At 44.8% G+C, this 18,506-nt stretch overlaps 1 protein-coding gene across 2 annotated transcripts; it reads right to left on the bottom strand.

Moving 5' to 3' along the window:
* Positions 1-452: 452 nt before the first annotated feature.
* LOC138817155 (flavin-containing monooxygenase 5-like) lies at positions 453-17,043 on the bottom strand. 2 transcript variants are annotated; one of them, XM_070007538.1, is made up of 9 exons: positions 16,767-17,043; positions 16,170-16,329; positions 13,268-13,456; positions 12,438-12,600; positions 10,731-10,873; positions 7,724-7,923; positions 5,819-6,174; positions 3,223-3,295; positions 453-1,960 (listed from the first exon to the last, which is right to left on the bottom strand). In XM_070007538.1, the coding sequence occupies exons 2-9, from the start codon at positions 16,302-16,304 to the stop codon at positions 1,615-1,617; spliced, it is 1,605 nt and encodes a 534-aa protein (XP_069863639.1). In that variant the 5' UTR covers positions 16,305-16,329; positions 16,767-17,043; the 3' UTR covers positions 453-1,614. The 2 variants fall into 2 exon arrangements, with proteins under 2 accessions (XP_069863639.1, XP_069863640.1); XM_070007539.1 differs by lacking the exon at positions 16,767-17,043 and adding an exon at positions 14,245-14,435 and having other exon boundaries at positions 16,170-16,231.
* Positions 17,044-18,506: the final 1,463 nt, after the last annotated feature.

Raw genomic sequence — 18,506 nt, forward strand, 5'->3', positions numbered from 1 at the left:
TTCTAAGAAGATTCTTGTCATATGGACTTTATTTCAGGAAGAATGGAAGAGAAATCAGTGTTGACTCCACTAACAGCTGACAGCTAAAATTTCCTGAGCTTATGTCTTGGAGAATACTCCTGTGAGGACTAAGAGATTACAATAAAATTTGGCTAACTAAAAAAAAGTCAAGTAGAGAGCCAAGCACTTGTAATCGTGACTACTCAGGAGAATGAGATCTGAAGATCAAGATTCAAACTCAGCCCAGGCAGAAATGCCAGCGAGATTCTTCTTTCTAATTAACCACCAAAAGGCCAAAAGTGGAAGTATGGCTCAGTGGTAAAGCACTGGCCTTGAGCAAAAAGCCAAATGACAAGGTAAGATCTTGAGTTCAAACCCTAATACCAGCACACACAAAAAAGTAGAATGCAGTAGTAGGTGGTAGATTATCCAAATGACCCATTAGCCTAGAGTGCAGAAAACAGTTTCTTTATTAAGAGCATGAAGATAGCTGCTTAGAGAAAAGCAGTAAAACTCACAAGTTCTTGGATATATTAGTGAAAAGCAAGTTAAAGGTCTTGAGTATCTACATGTCTTATCTGAAGTTACCTACAATTATTGTAAGATGATTATTTCTCTTATCTCTCAACATACATACAATTAATTACAATATTAAAAACTAATAGAATAGAGCCTCTCATAGACAGTTATTTTTTATAGACACTGACTTAGGGTCCCCACTAAAAACATTTGATGAACCATAACCATTTATTTATTCAGCACAAACCACATGTCAAACATGCTGGCTAGTACCTATAAAAGCAGACACAAAAGGAACCTGCGAGCAGATGCTAGAGGCTCACATCTATAATCAAAGCTAGTCAGGAAGCTGATAGCTGAAGATCCTACTTAAAAGGCAGCCCACAGACAATTCCTAGAGACTCTATCTCCAATTAACCAGCAAAATCTCAGAAGTGGAGGTATAGCTAAAATGGTAGAATGTCAGCCTTGAGTGCAAAAGCTAAAGGACAGCAGGCCATGAATTTAAACCCCAGCTCATGAAAGAAAGAAAGAAAGAAAGAAAGAAAGAAAGAAAGAAAGAAAGAAAGAAAGAAAGAAAGAAAGAAAGAAAGAAAGAAAGAAAAAAGAAAGAAAGAAAGAAAGAAAGAAAGAAAGAAAGAAAGAAAGAAAGAGAAAGAGAGAGAAAGAGAGGAAGAAAGAAAGAGAGAAAGAGAGAGAGAAAGAGTGGAAGAAAGAGAGAAAGAGAGGAAGAAAGAGAGAAGAAGAGAGAGAAAGGAAAACAAGAGAAAGAGAAAGAGAGAGAAAGGAAAACAAGGAAGGAAGGAAGGAAGGGAAATAGAGAAGGAGGAAGGGAGAAAGGGAAAGAGAAAGAAAAAGAAAACCTGATCTCACAGTCTAGAACCTGCCACAGGAAAAAGTGATAGATAAAAAGGAGAAGGGAGATGAGCTAGTAGAAATGAAAGATAGACTTCACTGTATGGGAAAAGGAAGAGGATTAATGCTTGTGGAAGAGAAATGAAGGTTGGAGTTTGGGCAATATGAAACTGAGCGTTCAGTCTTGTCAGGGGACCTGAAGGCATCTCTGGTGAAGCTAGAGCTTTGACCACAGTCCATCTAAAAATAAGCCATAATGACAGCAAAGAGAAGCACCGCTAGAATGAATCTGCTCATGGTTATCACTGAGGATGAAGAGTGACTCCTTTCCACTGTTCTGGTCATCAGAGGCTTTCGTACTCGATCGTCTGTGGTTAAGATCGTTTCTCGAGCTCGGTCCCACTTTCCAGGACCCTGGAGACGGTACTGGACAGGAGTGCAGGGTCCAAATAGGACCTTTAGTGCTAGCCTGGGGTCAGTGAAGGCCAGAGACCAAAGGTCGGGCCTGACACCCACACACTCAGCCATCTCTTCCATGGTATCTACGTAGTCTCCTTGAATGGTGTGGCGCTGGCTGTCCACATACCTGAAGGAGAGAAGACAGAAGCCTTGAACTATCAGTGCTCTTTGAGTATCTGCTGGTTGACTTGATTTTGGACAAGGAACTGTGGAAACTACAGAAGCCAGTTGTCACCACTTTTAAGGATCTTATGATGGACAAGAGGAGATAAAAAAGATGAAACAGAGGAGGAAACAAGGCTTTTGGCCCATTCTATGGGTTTTGAATGCTATGTAGAAATGATAAAGAGAGTATAGTTAAAAGAGAGCTGCCATAGGTCCTACAAGGATAAGACAAAAAGAAAGAAGAGTATTCAAAGTCAGGTGAACAAAGCCAGGAGAGCTGGCTCATGCCTATAATACTAGCAACTTGGAAGACTGAGATCTGAGGATTGCAGTTCAAAGCCAGACTGGGCAGGAAAGTTGGTGAGAATCAGATCTCCAATTGACCACAAAACAGCCACAAGTGGAGCTGTAGCTCAAGTGTAGAGCACCAGCTTTGAGCAGAAAAGACCAAGTGAGAGCCTGAGGCCCTGAGTTCAAGCCCCACTCCTGACCCCCATCAACTAAAAGTCAGGGGAGCTACAAAGTGAAGGGTGGGCAACATGGACATAGAATATGAGCGTAGAACATTTGTAGGTGTTGACTATGCACTATACGGCAAAACCAAACACAGAAGAGCCAGCCCAGCACATCCAGATGCAGAAAGCTGGGCCAAAGGTTTTCTAGCATGAGATCTTGAATTGTTTTATGAGTCAATGACAGGGGCAGGAGTGTCCACAGAGCAGGCCCTCCAAGGCCAAGGTAAACTTGGAAGCCTGAAAGAAAGTGGGGGATGACTTATTCTACAAGCGTATATAATAGTTATAATAGTTATATCTAGGGCATAGTTATATAATAGTTATATCAAGTTATATCAGATGTAATAGTTATATCAAGTGCAGATTTGTAGAGCTAAGAGGACATTTTATAGGAGGAAATGTGCTTAACAGGAATGAAATGGGGTTTGGGGAGATAACCAGAGAATTTTTTCTTGTTTACAATACTCAGGTTTGAACTCATGACCTCTGCTATCACTTGGCTTTTTCTATAAAGACTGGCATTCTGCCATTTGAGTCACATCTCCTCTTGGCATTTTGTTCATTAATTATCAATAATATGGTCTCATGGATTTTTCTCCCCACGCTTTGAACTGTGATCCTCAGATCTCAGCCTCCTGAGTAGTTAGGATTATGGACAGCCACCAGTGCCTGGCTAGTAATCCTTCATCTCCCTGGGAAATTGTCTTACCTTTTTGCCATTTCCTCTTGAGCCTTAATTATTTCTGCCATCATTTCACTTTTGGGGGGCAATTTCTTTAGCCCTAAAGAGAAAAATGAAATTTTGAAATATATAATTTCTTGGGGAAGAACAACAATCCTATTAACAATTAGTGCACTGTAAAGAATTCTAAGAATTACAGGATAATTTTCTGTACTCAAAGAGATTATAGTGTTTATTTGACCATCTTATCCTATCACTACTGAAATATGCTACAACTTGAGCAATCTTAATCTGAAAATTACAAATAAAACATGATCCCAATTCAAAATTTCTTTCTGTGTGTGTATGTTTGTGTGTGTGTGTGTGTGTGTGTGTATTGCGGTTTGAACTTATGGCCTTAAACTCTCAGATTTTTCACTCAAGGTTGGAGCTCTACCTCTTGAACCACAGCTTTACTTCCAGCTTTTTGTGGTTTATTGGGGATAAGAATTTGGTAAGCTTTTCTGGCTTCACATGTTTCAAACATAGATCCTCAGATCTCAGCATCTTGACTAGCCTGGACTACAGGCAGGAGCCACCAGGGCCCAAACCAAGTGTTACTGTTTTGAACCACTGAAAAAGAAATAAAAATAAACTTATCAATCACATGTTTGTACTAAAGGTCAATGGAAGATAATCCTCTCCTTCTAAGCCTTTTTATTTGATAAGATTTGTAAAATAATATCAAGAGCAACCCTTATTGACCAATCTTGCAAGATAAATACACAATAGTATGAATTTCTGTGGGAGAAGTTTCATGCCAAGCACACAACAAGACACACAGCCAATTGTATTTCAGTAAAAATAAAACAACAATAACTCTCTTACAGTTAGCCTTATACCCACATATGTACACTCCATGTCATGCAGAAACCTTTAGACACATCTGATTCTTAAGTAGCATTCCATAGAACTCTGGAACCTTGAGTTTCTGAATGGGAGTACATCTTACCTAACAATACCACTAATACCAAGTGGTTGTCTCTTTCCTCCCTAAACATCTCTGGTCATTGAGATCTCATTACCTTCACAGGAGGTGATAGAATTGGCTGCTTTAGTTTTTGGAGCATTATTGTTCTCTGCTTTGCTGGTTGCCCTTTCTTAGGCACACCCAAGCACCATGCTGGTGTGCTCTCCTAATCACAGAACTCCAAACCCTCAGAAAGAGTCTCCTGAGCTGGGTGCAGGTGGCTCATGGCTATAATCCTCGCAACACAGGGTATGAGGCCTCAGGACTTGTTTCAAAGCTAGCCCAGGCAGATAAACCGGAAAGACTCTTCTCTCCAGTTAACCATAAAAAGCCAGAAGTAGAGGTATGGATCATGTGAAAAGCACAAGGCACTGAATTCAAGCCCGAATACCAGCACAAAAGTAAATAAATAAATAAACAAATAAATACATGCCTTTCTTGTGTGTTTTTCCATATCTTCCCATATTAGCCAGTGAACTTTTAGTTATTTTTAATAAATCAGTGAGGAAACAGGGAAATTAGATTGAGATTCATCACTGAGAATGCTCAAGAAACCTACCTTAGGATTTGATTTCCAAATTACTTCTCAAGCCACAACCATAAGCCATTACACTATGAAGAGGTCTATTTCCTAGTGGTCAGAGGCAGAAAATTCATTTAAAAACCTACTGGGCACTGGAGGCTCACATCTGTAATCCTAGCAACTCAGCAGACTGAGATCCGAGCACTGTGGTTCAAAGCCAGCCTGGTCAGAAAAATACACAAGACTAATCTCCAATTAGCCAGCAAAAAGCTGGAAATGAAGGCACAACTCAAGTGGAAGATAGCCCTCTACCATGAGCATAAAAAGCCAAGTGAGAACAAATGTGCATGGCCTTGAGTTCAACTCCAGTATTATCATAATGTGAAAAGCTAGATTTATTTGAAACTTTTAGAAGCCCAATCACTCTGCTGATGCACAGAGTCCACTATCTTAAACCTGTTTTCTTATGTATTCCTAACTCAAGGAAGGACCACAGAAGGCAGAGAAGTAAGGACTTGAGAGACTGAAGAGTCCACATTCTGGAATAGTCTATACCCAGATCTTAATTTTTGGTTGAAATTAGTTCACATCATGTTTTAGTATTTGATGTTATCTATATGAAAAGATTGGGTTTTTTTTGCTTCATAAATACATACCAGTTTTCTCCAATCTCAAATGTACTTTGGAGTGATCTGGGGAACACATTCTTCAAAGACTTTATGCCTACCCTACCTCAGACTTAGGAAATGCACATTGCCAGGGATGGGATCAAATCATGCCTCGTTGGGAAAAATTTCCCAGCTGATGATGGGATATGTACAAATGATTGATATAAATTGCTACTCTATATTAATATAGGTGTTGGTTAATGAGACATTAGCAATTTAAATGGTTAATACATTTATTAGTAAATGATTCCCATAAATTGTTAATATTACCTATTAATCTCAGTTTTTGCTAAATTTTAAGTTCCACTTAAAAATAAATTTTCAGTACTAATTTTGTGCCAAGCACCATTAAACTTATGTAGACTGCCTCTATTCATTTAAAAGGAAGTACACCAACATAAGAAAGGTTGTGTCTCCACTTACCTTTGAACACTTGGGTGGCCCAGCGTGCTTGGAGTTCTGCAATGGGCATGATGGCTCCCAAAGGCTGGATCAAGCCTATGATTGCAAGTGTTGGTTTTTCCAGGTAAGGAGGAAAAACTTTCTTATACAGGGAGACCTTATTTTTGACCACTTTGACAGAATCATCCTTAAGAAAAGGAAAGGCAAAACTATAGCCCGTGGCAAAGATGACAACATCAATGTCTTCCTCCCTGGAGCCATCCTCAAATATGGCTGCTGTCTCTGTGAATTCCTTCACATTTCCTTTCACTTTCACCAGGCCAGAAATGATACGATTTGGCAGTTCATCATTTACTGTTGGATGCTGACTCAGAGCTCTGTGAGTGGCAAGAAAGATAAAGGGAAGGAGAAATGAGTGACCAAGAGAGAGAAATGAGGGACACAGAAAAGGGGAGAGGAAAACAGAAATCAGTACCATGGCTGGTACCAGTGACTCATGCCTGTAATCCTAGCTCATCAAAAGGCTAAGATCTGAGGATCATGGTTTGAAGCCAGCCCAGCAGATATGTCTGTGAGACTGTTATGTCCAATTAACCAGCAAAAATCCAGAAGCAAGCCTGGTGCAGATGGCATATGCCTGGAATCCTAACTACGCGGGAGGCTGAGATCTGAGCACTGCAATTCAAAGCCAGCAAGAAAATCCATGAGACTCTTTTCTCCAATTAACTATTGAAAAGCTAGAAGTTGAGCCATGGCTTAAAGTGGCAGAATGCTAACATTGAGCATTAAAGCTCAAGGACAGTGCTCAGGCCCTGAGTTCAAGCCCTAGACCCATCACACATACACAAAAATAGCCAGAAGCAAAGGTGTAGCTCCAGTAGCTAAGCACCACTTTTGAGCAAAAAAAAAAAAAAGGCAAATGAGAGCTTCAATATGTTCAAGCTCCAATATTGGCACACACAGAGAAAAGAAGTGAGTACCATGTCAACTCAATTCTGGTTGGTGAAGGTGATTAAACGCCACTGGTTCCCCTCAGTCTGTCATGGAATTTGGGAAACATCGACTTTATACCAACTTGGCACAGATCAGAATCTCAAGGCCAAAGCTGGAGTATGGAGGCATGGAAAGGGAGGGCAGTAGAGGAGTGAAGGAAGAGTTTTATTTGAGCAGTGGCCATTTGAAAAGGCCATACACCAGTAGCTTTCACCTGCATATCAACAAGTCTGGCAGAGCTAGGTGATCAGCCTTCTATACAGTCCCATTTCCAGTTTCTGTCTCGTGTCTCTTCTCTCATGTTTAGGCATAGTACAATGCCTTGTTCGCAGCATGATAGTGAATGCATGATGGAATGCCCACTATCACTTTTCCAGTTGTTGTTGGATATCACAGAGGAACTGATATGTGAGGAAATGATGGATGCCAAGGAGGATGGCAGATTGAAAGCAGAACCTCTAGAGGCGCACATCTTAGCTTTCTGTGTGTTTGACATGGTAGAAATCTGAGTTCAGGTTCTGGGGGTTTCTTTTTCCTTTTTTTGGTGGCACTAGGGTTTTGAACTCAGGGCCTCATGCTGGCTAGGCAAGTGCTCTACTGCTTGAGCCACTTCCCAGCCCTTTTTGCTTTAGACAGGGTGCTTTTGCACAGGGCAGCCATGGACTGTGATCCACCTACTTACACCTCCCTGTAGTTGGGATGACAGGCTCATGCCACCATACCCAGCTACGTGTTGAGCTGGGGTTTTGCTAACATTTGCTTGGGTTGGTCTTGAAATGTGAAGACTCTTGAGTAGCTGGGATTATATGCATAAACTCCCATACCTAGATCTGTAGTTTTTCTGTTTTTCTTTTAAATATGGACATTGTAGTTCAATTGATCATCCTGTCTGCCCAGGCCATCACCATGTCTCCTCTTGTTCTGAGAGCTTACCTATGTTTAGGTTTCAAGCCAAACATTTCATGGTCAAAGCGTTGGTTTATCCGCCTTTCCAAATATGAACTTGAAAGTGAGGGGCCACACATCTTTGATAAAAACTGCCAAAATCTAGAGGACACTTCCATGTCAAAGGGATATCCATTCTGGCCCACACGGTTGAGGACCCAAGTTCCTCTCCTGGTGCTGAGGAACACCTGGGACATGAGAGCAAGATTTGTGCTGTCATTCAGGCTCTTGGTCCACCCAAAGCACCCCTCCTTCTTTTAAGATTAAATTCAAGCTCACTCATCTGGCCTCCATGACCTTTGAACAAAAATGCCCTGGAAATTTCCTTCCCAAACATGAAGACTGTGATTAGAATGTTGCCTTCACGAAGTCCATGAATATGTCTTTATATGATCTGCAACTTCATCTCTGATCATAGCTATTTTACCCAACAAATCCTCTGGCCTCTTCATCCTCCTGGGATTCAGATCAAACCTTTTCCACCAGGGCACCAATGACCATCCAGGCTGATAAACTTCCCTTAATCTTCTGAAACTCCCTAGCACTCACCACTGAAGGGACTCATTAAAAATCATGGAAACCTCTCTGGGCCCTGGCTGATCATATCTGTAATCCAAATTCCCCAGGAGGCTGAGATCTGAGGATCACAGTTTGAAGCTAGACTAGATAGAAAAGTCCATAAGACTCTCACACCATTTAGCCCACAAAAAAACTAGAAAAAGAGATGTGGCTCAAGTGGTAGAGCCCCAGGTTTCAGTGTTAAAGACAAGTAAGTGTGCAAGGCCCTGAGTTCAAGCCCCAGTACCAGGACCAAAATTTTTTTTAAAAGATTCCCTATTTATAAAATAGTGGCATAAAATAATACATCAAGAATGAGTCCCTTGATAAGCTGAGATGTATAGATCCACTGAAATTTATAAACAACTTCTCATATGACACAAAAGTGGGACCCCAGCAACCAAGCCTCTCTGGCCTGCGTGGGCATTGATGGTGCTGTTCCTGCCACCTGGGGACAGCTCTGCCATGCATTTTCCTGGGCCTCTCACAGACAAGGCTGCCTGGCCTCCATCCTCTTTGGATGCTTTCTTTCTTGGCAATCTACAGTACTTGGTGCTCAGTTGCTGTTCCTTTAGCACTGATCACTAACAAACCAGACGTGCCAGTGATATTAAAGAAGGCTCTTACATAGGTTCCCATACACAGTGCACAACCATCTAGTGGAACAACCATACGTGTTTTCTCTCTCCCTCCCTCCTTTGCTCCCTCCCTCCCTCCTTCCCTTCCCTTCCTTCCTTCCTTCCTTCCTTCCTTCCTTCCTTCCTTCCTTCCTTCCTTCCTTCCTTCCTTCCTTCCCTTTCTTCCTTCTCTTCTTTCTTTTTTTTTTTTTTTGTTGGTTGTGGGGCTTGAACTCAGGGCCTAGGCTCTGTCCCTGAGCTTTTGCTCTCAAGGCTAGTGCTCTACTTACTACATTGAATCACAGCATCACTTCCAATTTTCTGGTGGTTAAATAGAGATCATAGACTTTTCTGCCCAAGCTGACTTTGAACTGTGATCCTCAGATCTCAGCCTCCTGAGTAGCTAGGATTACAGGCATGGGCCACTGACATCTGGCTTAAGGGTTATTTCTTTTCTTCTTTTTTGTTTAGGTGGGAGACCAGGATTCAAACTTAATACCTGAAGCATTGGCCCACTGGCTAGTGCTCACCAAATGAATCACACCTCCAATCCTTACTCCTTCTTCTTTATAGAGTTCTTGCCTCTGAAATGTCTGTAGAGTTAATGCATGGGGGGGGATATGCAATCCCTTTTGTGATGACAGATTCCGGTATTAATGAATAGAGTTGTTATTGGACCCGAGTTGCAGTGTCAGTATCATTTAAAGAGATTAGAGCATTAGCATCTATTTAGGGGGGATATTGGAGCTTAAACACAGGGCCTTATGTTCTTGCTTGGCATTTTTGCTCCAGTCTGATGTTTTACCACTTGAGCCATATCTCCACTTCTGTTTTTGACTAGTTAAGTTGGAGATAAGAGTCTCGTGGACTTTTCAATTCTATGTGGATTGTCTTCAAACCACTATCCTCAGATCCCAGCCTCCTGAGTAGCTAGGATTACCACTATGGGCCACCATTCCCTAGCTTGCTTGTATTTTAAATAGAAATCGTTTGAAGAATCTCTTTTGTAGAGAATTACAGCATAATTAATATAACTGAGAAACAGTGGCATTTATTATTAATCTTGTTCATTTAGTTATTCATCTTGTTCACACAGTTGAGATACAATAAACACTCAACAAAATATAATCATGGTGTCTTGGTCTAGAAGTTTAGGGTGATGACATTTTCTTTCCAGATAAAAATCTATGATATCAAAGCCAAGTCCAAAAGAACAAGGTGATAGAAACTGTTCTAGAATGAACGTCATCCTGTGTTACTTAACTATATGCAAAGTCAGCACAGCTGTTGGCTTGACTACAATGTGAATGCTCATCATGTTCTTGGAAATATCAGATTGCTTCCCTTTTCCCATTTGGAGACCCAGAAAGAAAATTCCCCCTCAGACACAAGAATGGACACAAGAATGGAAAGTTCTCACTGAGCCCTGTGTGCTGTCATTTACAGAACAGTGAGGCACTTCCGGGACCATTTGGCTGAACTGTGAAAATGACACCAGCCATTTCTCCCAGCCAGGGCATAGACCTCCACAGAGCCAAGCCTGAGGGGACCATGAAAGCCCTCTGCAGACATCAAGGAATCCTTCAGCGTAAGGCTACCTGAATGATAGAGACCTCCTGGTAGTTAGGGCTCCACCATCAGACACAATACCAATGTCAGAGTCAGAGAAGTCATACTCTGCCTGTTCTACTGGCACTGGGGTGGTAGGGAAGGGCTGCATGCAGCTCTCCCTGCCCTTTGTGGGGTGCCCTTTGTGGGGTATGCTTCCCTTCCTTGATGAGGGTAAAGCAAAGTTAAGTCACACATTTCCTGATTCCAACCTGCTTGGCAGTGTGGCTGATCTCCACAGCCAGATCCCCTCCGGAATTTCCAATGCCAATGATGATGACTCTCTTCCCCTTGAACCCTGCGGGGTTCTTGTAGTCTCGACTGTGGAAGTATTGTCCCTGGAATCTCTCAATTCCTGCCAGACAAGGGAGAAGCATTATTGGGAGACATCCTATAGGATGGATGTCGTGTGTCATCTCAGGAAGCTTCAAGCTTGGGTTTTCCATGTTTTTCTCTCTTTGGCTACTCTCTTGCCTTCCTGAATATTTTTAAAGGTATTTTCTGCTCTCTTTTCAGAATTATTATTTTTTTATTTATTTCTGCTAGCAGAAGAAGTAATTTCCTTATTGCCAGTAGTTTGTATTTTGGCTTTTTAGGTCCACTGGCTACACAGCCTCAGAAATCCCCAGTCTCTCTGGTCTTTTCATTCCCTGAAATGTCTGTCCCCATTTCTCTTTTTTCCTTGCTTTCTTACTTTCTTTGTGGCTTAAGGCTGGTACTTTACCACTTGAGCCACAACTTTGTTTCTACTATTTTTCAGGTTAACTGGAGAGAAGAGTCTCATAGATTGGTCTGACTGGGCTGGGCCTGACCTATGATCCTCAAATCCCATCCTCCTGAGAAACTAGGATGACAGCTGTGAGCTCCCAGAGCCCAACACTGGTCTCATCTAAATTCAGATGGCTACTCTGTATTGCACACTCTGACTGTACATACAATATGTATTAGGGCTGGGAAGGTGGCTCAGTGGTAGAGCGCTTGCCTTGCATGCATGAGGCCGTGGGTTCGATTCCTCAGCACCACATAAGCAAAAAGAAAAAAGCCGGAATTGGAGCTGTGGCTCAAGTGGTAGAGTGCTAGCCTTGAGCTGAAGAGCTGAGGGACAGCGTCCATGCCCAGAGTTCAGGCCCCACGATCAGACCAAACAAAACAAAACAAAACAAAAACAATATGTATTAAAAAAGAGAATCCAAGCCAAAGACTATAATAATTCAATGCCTCAAGCTCTGATTTCATCCTAGAAACTCAATGGTTCTGGTTATTTTCTTCTACTGCTGAAAAATTGTTAATTTAAACTAATGTTGCTCCATAGTTTTGTTTAGTTTAGTTTTTACTAAAGCCAAAGCCAGATGCTGGCGGCTCACGCCTGACCTGAACTCCTAGCTACTCAGGAGGCTGAGATCTGAAGATCTTAGTTGGAATTCAGACTGGGAAGACAAAGCTAAGAAACTATTATCTCCAATTAACAACCAAAAAGCCAGAATTGGAGCTGTGGCTCAAGTGGCAGAGCATTAACCTTGAACAAGAACACCAAGAAAGCCCTTAAGGGGGCTGGGAAGGTGGCTCAGTAGTAGAGCACTTGCCTTGCATGCTCGAGGCCCTGGGTTCAATTCCTCAGCACCACATAAGAAAAAAAAAAGCCAGAAGTGGTGCTATGGCTCAAGTGGTAGAGTGCTAGCCTTGAGCTGAAGAGCTGAGGGACAGCGCCCAGGCCCAGAGTTCAGGCCCCACGACCGGACCCAAAAAAAAAAAAAGAAAGCCCTTAAGGCCCTAAGTCCCAGTACCAGCACACATACATCAATAGAACAAATGTCACGGGTTGCATTCAGTTTAAGACCTTTGCCCCCAAAGACAGGAATGAACATAACTCCTCAGGTCTGGGGTGGTTTCGAGCCTCCCTTCCTGGTCAGGTTACTCACCAGGAAAGCTGTCCAGGGGCAGGTGAGCATCAGTGTGGTGGCCTGTGCAAACCATCACTCCATCGAAGACCTCCACCTGCTCTGTCCCCTCACACTCGGTGACCACCTCCCACTGGCCTGAGGTACAGAAGTCAGGCTGCTTCTTCACGCTGCACACGGCCGTCTGCAAAGTGACAGGCATGGGGGACTGCTGCCCTTGCTGTACAGCAGTTCCCACACCCTTACAGCCCCTGCCACTCCCTCTCACACCTGCAGAAGGCTGCTGTCACAGCCACCATGACACCACAGGCCTGTGTGCAGACATTTGATTTGATAATCTGCAAGGGAACTGATTCAGGGCTAATAGTAAGAAAACCTCTATGAGGCTAAGTACATTAGTTGCCAGGAAATGGGCAAGTTGCTAGGTCTCTTGTCTACACCTGAAGGCATTGAGCACTTGAGGGAAACTTTGGCCACACTCCATGCTATCTCCACACCCACTGATATCTTCTTACTCAGTGGTGAGCAATCGTGGCCAAGTTGGACAACCAGGAGATCTTAAAGTTCCTGTTCTATTAATTCCACTCATGCATTTCACTAACATCAAAATAGAATGCAACAGAAACACTCTAGCAGCTGGCTTTCTATGCCTGCACACAAAATATATGGAAGACCTTCCTGATTATTGTTCAGACACAGAGATGACAAAGAATAGAGCGTTGGCCTAGACAGGAGAGATCCAGGTGGGTTTCCAACCAATATCTACACAAAAGCCCTGGCCAATGGAGTCACAGTTTTCATTTGAGAAATAACTTGAGACACAAAGATGCCCCCCTAATTCCCTAGCTGACCTTGAACCGGATATACTTGAGAAGGTCGAATTCTTTGGCATACATCCGGAAGTACTCCAGGACTTGGGAGTTGTGCATGAAGTTGGGGAAGTGGTCTGGAATGGGGAAGTCGCTGAAGCACATCATCTCCTTAGAGGTGTTGATAACCACTGACTGGTAAATACTGGCCCTGCCTTGCTCAGGGTTTTCCTGAATTAAACAAGAAGCAAACAGGCCAACTTGAGAATTCATGATTTATAAATAATGAGTAAACATTTGGAAAAGATTCCTAAATAAAATGCCCAGCACACAAGTAACACACACACACACACACACACACACACACACACACACAAACAATCTCCCACTCTTGTGCTCTTCCCTTTCCCCCTCCCCATGTAGTCCCTTCCCTTTCTCTTTACTCAGAATTATGATGTGTTTTGTTTTGTAAGCTTTTAAAAATATTTTTATTGGGAAGTGGTGCTGTAGCTCAAGTGGTAGAGCGCTCGCCTTGAGCTGAAGAGCTGAGGGACAGTCCCCAGGCCCAGAGTTCAAGCCCCACGACCGACAAAATATATATATTTTTTTTTATTGTTATTTAAAATGGTGATGTACAGAGGAGGAGTCACAGTTCTTTTGTGGTGTGTGTGTGTGTGAGAGAGAGAGACAGAGAGAGACAGTGAAAGAGACAGAGAAAGACAGAGAGAGAGAAAGAGAGTACTGGGGCTTATACTCAGAGTTTGAGTGCTGTCCCTGAGCTTTTTGTGCTCAGGGCTAGTGCTTGAGTCCAACTAACCAGGTTTTTTGTCATCAATTGCAGATAAGCCAGGACTTTCCTGTCCCGGCTGGTTTCAAATCAAGATGTTCAGATCTCAGCCTCCTGAGCAGCTAGGATTACAGGCGTGATCTACTTGATGCCCAGATCACAGTGAATATTTCTAACATCCCAGATTCTCCAACTGTGAACTTGTGGAAAATATACATTCTAAGCTCTGTACCTCCTCAGGTCCTCTAAGCAGTCACTCAGTTCATTCAGGGTTTCCTTTATTAAACACATGTGAGGCACACACTTGACCTCAAATGGAAGAGGAGGCCTCACAAAGTGAGTTATCTCTGTGGAAATCAGTGTGTTATGATGAGTCAGCATTGGTTTTCAAAGCATCAGGTCAAAGGTATTGAAAATTGTGCCCTGAAAGTAATCAGAAAATGTTGTCAAACTATTCTTTAGCCAAGAACAACTAAACCATTCAGAAACTTAGGAAGCAGAAATCTGATATTCAGGTTTCAGTTTTGTTAGTTTAATGGAGATAGGACACTCGCAGACTTCCTGAGGTCTCAACTTTTTGGGTAGCTAAGATTCTAGGTGTAAGCCATTAGGGCCTGCAGCAACTTCTTAAAGAGGAGGCTCAATGGGCTTGGACTTGAATGACTTCTCCAAGTTCTCACTCCTAATAGATGACAGACACAAGCTTTGAGCATGCTGCTATTCTCTACCCTCTGTGGTGGCTAGATTTCAAAAACAGAATTTGGTGCCAGGAGCCAGTGGCTCACACCTGTAATCCTAACTATTCAAGAGGCTCAGATCTTGGGGAAGTTCAACTCTAAATGCAAGCAGATATGACAAAGTAAACAGGACTCAAGAAACAAAGAACCTCTTCTTAATTTGTCATATCATTTCTAGATGACCCCATGTTCTTGACCTCGTATATAGTATATACATGTGCATATCTGAGGGAAGATAGGAGAAGGGCACAGAATCAGAGGGAAACAATACAACAGAGGGGCTCATCAGCTGCACCAGACACTGATGAAAATGAACTAAGCAACTCAAGGGCAGCGATGGGAGGGAAGGGATGAGAGGGAAAGAGGGAAAAGCTGACACTAAGCAAAAGAAAAGAAATGTACATATCACCCAATGTGGAAGAAATAGCCATAGTATCTAAGCTTTATAGACCATGATACTGACAATGTGCCTCGTGAAGGTTAAAATATGTGTGTGACTTGAACTAAGTATCACTACCCCACAATACTGTGAATTTTGTGAAATTTATGTAATCACTTAATCCCAATAAAAGGGTGGTGGGTAGGGGAAGAGGCTCAGATCTGAGAATCATGGTTCAGACAAAGCCCTGAGACTCTCACCTTCAATTAACCACTAAACATACAGGTGGAAAGGGAGGTGTGGCCCAAGTGGCAGAGCAGTAGCCTTGTAAGAGAAGCTAAGGAAGAGCATGAAAGCCCTGAGTTCAAGACCTAGTACACGTACACACACGTACAGAATGAATATAACCATGAAAGGATATCAGGTGCCCTCTGCCCTCTTCCAAAAATAAAGACCTTTGGACTTGTGGAGAGAAAGTTCAGAGCAAACAAAGCAAATTGGATTTTATATTCCTGACAAATCCTCCAAAATGTCAAGATGAGGAGGCAGGCCTGTCGTGCAATCATCTAACGTTCACTGTGACGTTTCATGGGGAAAAACCATAAAAATCCAAGGTTGAAAGGGGAGGGGGGCTCCTGGGAGGGATTGTGAGCAAATAAGTAATTCCAGCTCATTTGCCAGGGACAACAATCCTTGCGCACTCAACAACAACAACAACTTTTAGAAGGATTTTAGTATCACAGGGCTCAAGTAGTAAGAAATGCTTAAAGAAAGAGACAGGGGCAGGGAGAGAGGGAGGGAGGGAGACACACAGACACACAGACACAGAGAGACAGAGACACAGACAGACAGACAGACAGACAGACAGACAGACAGACAGACAGACAGACAGACAGACAGACAGACAGAGGGGGGACAGAGAGCTGAGGGCTGAGCCAGGCTCTCAGGCTGATTTCTCGCCGCTCCAGTCGTGAATCCCGGACCCGAAGGGGCGACCCTTGCCCCCCCCTCCTCCCCGCCCTCGGCCGGACGCCGCCGTACCTGGAACCTCCAGAGCCCCCCGAGGTCGCCCGTCCTCTCAAAGCAGACGGGGTCCAGCCCCGCCTCCAGGCAGCTCTTGATGCTGGCGAGCCCGCTGGCGCCCGCGCCGATCACCGCGATCCGCAGCCGGGCCATGGTGCCCGGGCTCCGCGCTCGGTCCCTGGAAGGAGCACGCGTGGGTGCGTGGACGCCGCTCCCGCGCCCCGACGGGAGGAGGAAGGTCCGGGGGGGGCGGGTCCCCGCGGTTCCCTCCCCGGGGCCGCGCCGTCCCCTCCCCGGGTCCCCGCCGTCCCCTCCCCGGGTCCCCGCCGTTCCCTCCCCGGGGCCGCGCCGTCCCCTCCCCGGGTCCCCGCCGTTCCCTCCCCGGGGCCGCGCCGTCCCCTCCCCGGGTCCCCGCCGTCCCCTCCCCGGGGCCGCGCCGTCCCCTCCCCGGGTCCCCGCCGTTCCCTCCCCGGGGCCGCGCCGTTCCCTCCCCGGGTCCCCGCCGTTCCCTTCCCGGGGCCGCGCCGTTCCCTCCCCGGGTCCCCGCCGTTCCCTCCCCGGGTCCCCGCCGTTCCCTCCCCGGGTCCCCGCCGTTCCCTCCCCGGGGCCGCGCACCTCGAGGCTCGGGGGCTCGGCCGAGGCACTGAGAGCCGGACCCCGCGGACCGCGGCCGCGGGCCCGGGAGGCGGCGCCCTCCGCTCCGCTTCCTGTTTCGGTCCGGGCCGAATCCACACCCGAGTCGGGAAATCGAGTCACGCAGTCAACCCCGCGCCTCCCTGCGGGGCGCCCGCAGCTCGCCGAGACCGTCCCGGAGTCCTGCCGGCTGCCTCGGTGCCCACCGTGACTGCCTGTGCGTGTGCGTGTGCGTGTGTGTGAGTGTGTCACACACCCCAGCAAGCCCGAGCACGGTCCCCCGAGCCTCCTCCCCCGGGAGCCGCCGCCCTGGAGTCCCGCTCCCCGTCCCTCCCCCTCCTCCCTCCCCCAGCCTCCCTCCTCCTTCCCCCTCCTCCCTCTCTCTCTCTCCTTCCCTCCCTCCTTCTCCCCCTTCTCCCCCCCCCCCAAGCTGGTATCAAACCAGGATCCTTAGATCTCAGCCTCCTGAAGTTAGGGTTACAAGCGTGAGCCACTGGCACTCAGCTAAACAGACTTTCTGTTTCATTTTAAGTCAGTTGTGGGGCTTGAACTCAGGGCCTGGAGCTGTCCCTGAGCCTTTTTGTGCTCAAAGCTAGCACTCTACCACTTTGAGCCACAGCACCACTTCCAGTTTTTTGGCGGTTCATTGGAGATAAGAGACTCAGGGACTTTCCTGCCAGGGCTGGCTTTGAACCGTGATCCTCAGATCTCAGTCTCCTCAGTAGCTAGGATGACAGGCATGAGCTGCCAGCCCCTGGCTAAAGATGGTATTTTTTAAAAAGGCTTTCTCTCATATAGTCTTGTGAGAAGTTAAAGTGCATGATACCGTCTTCTACAGTATAACATCACACGTTTGAATATAAAATTGAATAGAGCTGCCAAAGTAATGGGTGCAGGATTTCATATACCAGCTCTAAATGAGGGCAGCAGGCAGCTGACAGTGGTTCAGGCCACTCAGGAGGCCAAGATATGAGGATCCCAGTTTGAGGCCAGCCCAGGCAGGGAAGGCCATGAGACTTTTCTCCAATGAACCAACAGAAACCTGGAATTGTAGCTCAAGTGATAGAGTTCCAGATTTCAGTGAAAAAGTGAAGGGACAGTGAAAGTCCCAAGTTCAAGTCCCAGTAGTGGCATAAAAATAAAAATAAATAAATAAGCAATCCAGTTCTAGGATTGACCAACTCAACAGCTCCAGGGGTTTAAGTGATGGATTGTATACTTTTCTTTTGCCAGACAGATAATGAAAAATCAAGTCCTAGCAGTCAAGGTCATTCAGTGAAAACAAAGAACAAACCCTGTCCTACCAAACAAAAGCTTGATGCACAAACTTTGCTGTCCAGCTGCTCACTTTCTTTTATCCAAATTCTCAGAGATTTCTTTCATAATATTGCAGTATTGCACTAGTACTTTTAGCAAACTTTTGAATTGACCGGGTAAAAGTCCATTCAAGGTTTTATTGCTCTTCTTCATGTGTATTCTCTTGTTTATCTGGCCTTTTTTTTTTCAGCTTTTTTTTTCTTTTCCTAGAACTTGAATTCAAGGCCTTGAGTGGCTTTTTCCACTCCAGGCTGGCACTCTACCACTGGAGCCACACTTCTACTTCCAGCATTTTTTTCTGGTCAAATGGAGATAAGATTCTCTTGAATTTGTCTGCCCCAGGTGACATTGAACCTCTTATCTTCAGATCTCAGCCTCCCAATTTATCAGGATTCTAGGGGTGAG

Source organism: Dipodomys merriami, unplaced genomic scaffold (genome assembly GCF_024711535.1).
Source record: "Dipodomys merriami isolate MVZ:Mamm:240054 unplaced genomic scaffold, mDipMer1.0.p SCAF_7, whole genome shotgun sequence".
Taxonomy (NCBI): domain Eukaryota; kingdom Metazoa; phylum Chordata; class Mammalia; order Rodentia; family Heteromyidae; genus Dipodomys; species Dipodomys merriami.